The sequence below is a fragment of the Opisthorchis viverrini genome, assembly GCF_000715545.1.
Source record: "Opisthorchis viverrini unplaced genomic scaffold opera_v5_5, whole genome shotgun sequence".
Classification (NCBI taxonomy): Eukaryota; Metazoa; Platyhelminthes; class Trematoda; order Opisthorchiida; family Opisthorchiidae; genus Opisthorchis; species Opisthorchis viverrini.
The window spans coordinates 3,303,461-3,310,903 of record NW_008751661.1 but is presented as its reverse complement, the minus strand read 5'-3'; the positions used below and the strand labels follow the sequence as shown (position 1 = coordinate 3,310,903).

At 43.1% G+C, this 7,443-nt stretch overlaps 1 protein-coding gene across 1 annotated transcript in view; it reads left to right on the top strand.

The window, feature by feature from the left end:
- Positions 1-228: 228 nt before the first annotated feature.
- T265_00542 (hypothetical protein) overlaps positions 229-7,443 on the top strand; it is a gene marked incomplete at both ends in the record, with an annotated part of 42,116 nt that continues 34,901 nt past the window's right edge. The window contains one exon of the mRNA XM_009164346.1: positions 229-451. Within this exon, the coding sequence (XP_009162610.1) occupies positions 448-451 (4 nt within the window). The remainder of the gene's footprint in view (positions 452-7,443) is intronic.

Genomic DNA, 7,443 nt, shown 5'->3' with positions numbered 1-7,443 from the left:
ACAACACGGCGTTTGTTTACAATACCCGTATGCGTTGGATACAAACCCCGCTGGTCGAATAGAGCTGTTTCCATTTGCCCTGGACAGATACGCCAGTTATGCCGTATTGACCCTAAAATCGTTAACCAATCACGTTCATGTCCACCCGGTACAACGCCCACACACGTCGTCGTCGCCGTTGTCCATTTATTTCTCTTGCCTCGTCACGTGCCCCATGGCACGGCAGGACTTGCTCGAGCATGTGTGCCTGTCAGAGTTAAAACGCTAGCGGGAAATTTTCAAATGACTGTCTGCATCACTGTCCAATAGGATATTGGTCAAACAAGCGGCAAATAGCCACAACCTCATTCATTGTCTGGCCCTACTTGTGGGCTGTTTGCGGCTAACCATTTCAAATTACTGCGGGCAATCTTCCCGCAACATATGACGCAAAATTACAACTGATTAATGGGTAAGTGCTGGGTTTGTTGACCTTGAGGTAACGCATGTGGTCTGATTATCATAAGGCTTCCATAAGCATTCCAGTATTATTAATTCAGGCTCATACACAATTTGAGAGATGAGATTTTCGAGTTGTATTTATTTTCAAATCGACCAGTTACAGTATACACAGTGTTTCTGGAAGAAATTACGTGTACTTTTGTTTAGGTGAATTTTTTCTCCAAAAAAGACGAACCAACACTGCGGGGCTTGCACATCACGAAGTCGATCCAAGTTCATTAAAATCAATACTACGAGAGAGAGGTCTTGCGGTGTCGCCCATTACTTATTCACTGGTCACCAACGAGCACACTGACCGTGGTGAATTATCGCGAATTTCGAATCACCGATGTGAATAAGAACACCCAATGAACCGCATCAAGCATCGATCAAGTCCAACATACATGCGACTAGAAATGAAACACACGACTTTCAGTTTTAACGATTGCATACAGTGAGTAGCCACCCCACCTCCTATCCATGATGGTAAATTTCCCCTCAGCTATTTCTCAAAGCTGTACTCTACAGTTCAGCCCCAGAAGTTGAGTAAGCTGGGAGGCTCAGTACACTCAGAGTCAAATGCATTTGGCACAACCCTGGAAGACCCGCCCAATGCAAACGCAACAGAACCTTTTCCGTGTAGAATGTAATTTCCGATCAAACATGGACATGTCAACAAAACCGATCCATATCCAAATCTTACACCGACAACATTCTCAAGGATTGCTCTCCAGAAGTTTAGGACTTCTCAAAATCAGCCCGCTGAGGTTATGGGCGAGAGAAGGTTCGTTCTGAATTGTGCGGTGAGGCATCCGAAGAGTCTCTATCCATGAGAAAAACTTGCTCGTAACCAGGGTTTGATGGTTTACTCCATTGTGTAGCTACTGGCCCATGTGTGAGGGGTAACTGAGCAGCATTCTACTCAATTTCGGTACTTGCATGAGTGTGCGCTTGAGAAGGCCTGTGTTGAGAACTTTGGCGTTTAGTGAAGCAAGTTCGACTGGACATTTTGTTTTAGCCTGAGGTCACACAGCGGGAAAAGGGACTTGTTGATTCAGTTTAGTTGAAGTAAAGTTGGGACAACGCGACAATTTTGGGGCAATTTTTGATAGGTACTGTTGTGCTGAAGTCCGCGGTCGGTTCTAGCGATTTGAGGCTTGTCTCGACTGCAGGTAATTTTGAGTTGCAGTGACTTGTAGATAGATTTGGGGGATTGAGCGGAAAGTTTTTCGGCATACAAACTGAAATCCATTGAGAGATCGTTGAGGAATTAGGGGCTTTTCACCACAGATCCCATCCAGCTTTATTGAATGTGGCACAAAAACTGGTAATTTCCTCGTACTATTTTAGCAACCATCGAAATAAGCTCGGCCATTGTGTTCTCTGTTTGTGTCTCGTAACCATATCGATTTTCTGGAAATTACTGCAATCCAAATAGGTTTTTATTTGATGATGCCTCTGTTTTGGATTTTCAGACGAGCTTGTAAATTCACTGTCGGCTAAACAGCCGTCTTTTTTTTCTAATATAGTTCGTGATATTTAATATGAGCTACTGTAGCAGGGAATATAGTGATACGTGACCAGAATTCAATTTAACTGGATTCATTCAAAATATCACATCCTGCGTTCACCACGTCCAACTGGGAAAAAACTAGTTGAGCTTTTATGGTATTGACGGGATACTCAAATGAATTTAGGTAACCCGTTTTTGATTGCTTTCATCACAGCCGAGAAGTTTTCAGAAACCTTACGATTGATCGACCTATTTGACAGGAAATGGTCTTCTAAAAAGTCGCTCAGCTGTAACACCCTTTCAGTGCTTAGCTACTATGCCATCTGAAGGAAGCGCAAACGCTGGGATACTGCCAGCTTGCCGAAGCCTAGACAGGGGAAGTCGAGAGTCGGAGGTCGGGTGCGAACCACGGACCTTCCGTTCTCCTAGAGGCCTGTTGTTAATATTTCTTTGCTTCGTGTATAGAACGGGAAGCTAAGCTAATTAGGTCCAAAAGTAACAACATTATGCATGTTTGGAAGAGTGCAGACAAACACTTGGAGCTTGATCTTGGGTCTAAAATGGGAACGTGATTGTTCGCGCTAACGTGCTTATGGCTTTGAAATTAGATTGAGGCTGCAAAAACTGTTGGAGTAAACCTAACGCAACCTGTCACTTGACTACAAAATATTCCCCATTAGTTGCTCCTTAAACTTCGCCATAGCTTATCCAGTGTCTTTCGGCTGTTAATTCAATCAGGAATATTCAACGGGATCGTTTAATAAACTGGTCCCGGTTTGTAGACCGATAGTCCGCTGGCTACAGTAGCCGTTAACTTTGAGAGTGTATTGCACATGCGTGTACATGCGAATGTGGAAAATTTGTGTTTAGGAACGTTGTGTGGAAGAAATCAATGCTTGAAGCTTTCGGTAAGAAAATAGTCTGCACGTATGGCATGTAATTTTGCGTTTGGTTTGGGAACGAACTTTTCTAGAAGGAAGGCGATGTGGGTATGGATATGGGGACTAAAGTTACGCTAGAACTGGGAGTTTCAAAGTTGTTGATTTTGAATTTTCCGGAGCTCGTCAGAATAAACAGAATGTTTATTCAAGTCACCCCTGCCACGTTAGGTAACTGATAAAGCAACTTTCTTGAAATCAGTGTTTTGTGCGAACAAGTTCCAGTTATTCACTTACCGTCTGTGGTACAGGATAAAAAACAATTCCTTGATTACAGGTTGCCTAGGACTAACCTGTGTTTTTTAGATAGATTTCGTAATTTGGGTTATAGTGAAAAGGGCAATGTATCCCCATGCAAACATGTCTCTCTTTTCAATGAGGAAACTATTCACAGGATTGCTGGAAACTCTTCGACAGCCCGCGATTGGTTTCACCTTTTTCAGCCTCATGAGCTGGACGCAGTCCCCGAGTTTCCATCAACCTCATGTAGCCTTTGTGCAGAACATTCAGCTGAAGAAAATCATGAACGAGATATTCAGCTGATTATCCCATGAAAACAAAATTGATATGCAAATGTGTGCAGTTATCACAATATGTTCACTGTAGGAGCAAGTAGAACATAAGGTTGACGGAAACTCAGGGACTGTACCCATCTGATGAGCTCCATAAGGGAGAAACAGGTCATGAGCTTTCGAAGCGTTTTCAGCAATCTTTTGAGTAGTCTCGTCTATGCCCAGTTGTTGTTTTCCAACATGCATTTGTAGCTGCATACAGATGTGAGTAATCAACCAACAGGACACTAGGTAAAATCAGTGTTCAATAAAGTTTTGAAGCCAAATCGGTGCTTACATATAACAAGTAACAAAACATCTGTTCACACCTTTGATAAAACTGAAGTGAACAAACAATCACTCCTATTTTGATGTCTGTCTGCATGTCAGGCATAATGACCCGAATACCCGCATTCATTTCAAACAATCGGAAAATCGATTTGTCTACCCCGACATTCGACCCGGTCACCCTGTTTTCCATGGCCTCAAAAGCAGGAGCTATATGCACATCACAGTAGGCGGGATAGATGTGCAATTCCGTGCAGTCCAAAAGTTTGGAAATGATTCCGCGAATTTGGTGTGTATTTTTGTGGAAGCTTTTCGCACCGTGCCGATGGCAAACCACTCCGAATTTTCTTAAGGGAAACTACTCGCAAGGTTGCTGAAAACTCTTCGACAGCCCACGACCGGTTTCGCCCCGCTTGGGGCTCATCAGGTAGGCGCAGTCCCCGAGTTTCCGTCAACCTTATGTTCTACTTGAACCCAAATTGGACTGTTTTCGAGAAGTACACTCATTTGCAACTCATGAGGCGGCCTGTGTGCAACACATTCAGTTGTAGAATATCATAAACGAGGGATTCAGTTGAGTCTCTCGTGAAAACCAATTATTCTGAATAATATTTTGTCAAAACTGTTGGTTCTAGAAAATCACAAACCTTTCAGTCATTTGGGTAAACTTATGGACAATAAAAAGAACAAGAAAACCTCCAACTTAAATGTAACGTCAACATAAGTAAGTAAAAATTTGTCTCAGGCATTGAGACAGGGAAAACTGAAAGTCGCCCGCAGGCTACTGGCTGTTGATTTCTCCGTGGCTACCGATGGAAAGCACGTAATGATTTGTGCATTCACGCCATGCGGTGAAGGACAGTGGCAATGGACCAGGAGTCTTTGGACAGAATGACCGTCGCGGGTTTACCTGATTAGAAAAAGTACAGACTATGTCGACCCAAAATATATCAACACCTAACTGATAAACCCCACGAAGGGCCAAACCGTTCGTGGGCTGTCGAAGAGTTTTCGACAACCGCATGAGTAGTGTATTGCGTCTAAGACCTATCTTTGTTTTATTGACCGTCTTTCTTCATATATGCGACTTTCTTAGCACAACTGAAGCAGAACCTAATTGAATTTACAGCTCGTCTTGCTCATCATGTATCCCGGATGAAACCAGACAGACCTACCTGAGTTGTGCCATGTTCTTCGTTAATATTCTTCAATGGATCGTATTTTGACTTCGTCTTGTGAATTCCTTCAAAATCTTTACCCCAAATTATTTGAACGAAGAATTAGTGACTAGTGCATTCGCCGCTGTGAGAAACATACTCAAATAGTTATTCTCTGCATGTACTTGCAACGCCCTATGTCCACTGTTGTGTACTTGACGGTGGTGTTACCAAATAGTTCAAAAGAGCAGCCATGATATCTTCGTAGATATATGTTGAAATACCATCCGTGTCTTTACTCATCTGAAAAAGAGCTGGAAAAAGGTGATCGTTACTCAGCCTGAGCCGATTGTGGTTCTATTGCACTTTATGACCACATGACGTTTACCACTCACAGAAGTAGCATCTAAAACCACAAACTCTCCAACTATTAGGGTTTTCACTGTAAAAAAGGCCAGAAAACGGTGAAATTTCAGAATTTACTACCGGAAGGCTTGTAATCCTGTGGTATGACACTTCCAGCCCACTTTACCAGACAGATTTTGCGATATTCCCCTGGTTTTCTTGAAACAGTGCGTAGAAAAGCAAGGTTTATCACGGTGTGTCTACTGATAATTCTGTAGCCTTCACGTACGCGGTTTTCCCACCCAAAACCGCTCTTCGGTCAACTCAACTGATCTGTTTTTATGCTGATGGCGAAAACACAAGCACTCAAGATTAATGTCATTGACTTGGTGATCTTTGAGTACTCCTGTTTGTATCCATGACCAGTGCTCATGTTGACGATTTGACAATACCATCAGAAAAAGCATAGTTATTGACAAAGTAGTGTATTATGTAAGTCCAGGCATTTCAAGGGCTAGTGGCGGAATGGAGCGAGTAATGCGAGGGTCATAGTCACGTTTGGTCTAAGTGAATAGCTGGAACGTCAAAAGAAGCGGCAGCCACGGACTGGCAGTCATATCCTCTCTATTTAACAGTCGCTGCCCATACCTCGAAGGAAATATCTATGCTGAAAGTTTTTCGACCTGTTTAGAAGGGACGACAGATTGTTCAGATCGACCAAACCACACTAACCCTCATTTTCTTGAAGGAGATTTCAGTTGGAATAGATTCAAATATTTCCTTGCGAGAGCCAAACTTGGATACCCCGCTAGCCATTTCTTCTCCTTAGAGCTAACTGTATAGATGAAGGTGCGGCCGATGTTAAAAAACAGCTTTCTTTTGTCAACCCAACGGGTGGGGAATCGATACTGGACTTCGATCGCCGTTGTTTCCCAGCGTCTGACTTCAGTTTTCAGGATAGTTTGGCCATAACTGCGTTCACATATGTTTAGCAAATAGCACGTTATGGTGTCTAGAGTCAATTAAGGCAATCCATATGGATGTAAAATCGTCCACCGTCGTATAGTTAGTTATGATCCCTGGTCCTTGGTGAATGTCTCCTTGTATCGTGGTCCCATCCAGGACGGTACGAAAGATGCCTAAGGCAATTACCACTTTAGCGAGATACACTCATTTGTAAACAAATTTAGTTTTTCGCCTAAAACAGCTGAATATCTCGTTTTTGAAGTTTCCAGGCAACTGAATGTGTTGCACCAAGCCGCCTCATGTTTCAGTCACTACTTTGTTGTCCAGCATGTGGCGAACCAGAGATTTTCCGCCGGGATTGTTTGGTCAGTTTTTGCTTTTAATCTGAGACGTGTCAGTCGCCTTAACCGATGGTCCCATCCCTTGAGATTTCCCCTGGACACGTCTGGGGTGTTCGTTAGACTAGGGTGTAGTGCATTGATGGTGGACACCCACAAACATCAATACATGACTTAGATGTGAATTTTTTTCACATTACTGGAAGCATTTTTCTCTAATATCTCTGACTGGTTGAGAATATCACTCACAAATACAAGTTGTGAGCTCTACATATAATATGAATGCGTCGCTAGACAACGCGAAGGTGTTGCCTCGATTACGTCTGGTCTAGTCAATATATATCCTTTTACATTAAAAGTTTGTAGCAGGTCAGAGATGCGGTCCACTTTTCGTGAATTTTCAACGTCACTTTTGCAGTTGAGCTGTCATCTGCAGCAACTCTGTAAACCTAAGTCAACCTGGACAAGAAAACAGCTTTGCCCTCGCGCGTTTTTCGCTGCAATACTGGGAAGTCCTCTTATGTTTGCAACGTGGTCACGGAAGATGGCGCACTGCTCAGAATCTGGCGAGAAGTTTTGCCTGCCGCAGCAAATTTCACGAATGTCCAAGAGATTGCATGTAGACGACCTGGTATTGCCGTAGTTTACGGATGACGTAAGAACTATGAATTCAGCTTGAATGCGACTGATTACGTGCGCCAAGAATGCGCACGTCTATGTTTGGTTAACACCCTGAAAATTTTGGAGAAACTGGTCCCGCATGCTATATCATGAGACTGGCTTCTACGGCCCTTATTTCTACGTGTGGTGGAGTTAATTACACCTAGTGCTTAAGTGTAGGTGAAATGAGTAGCCAATGGTGATTAT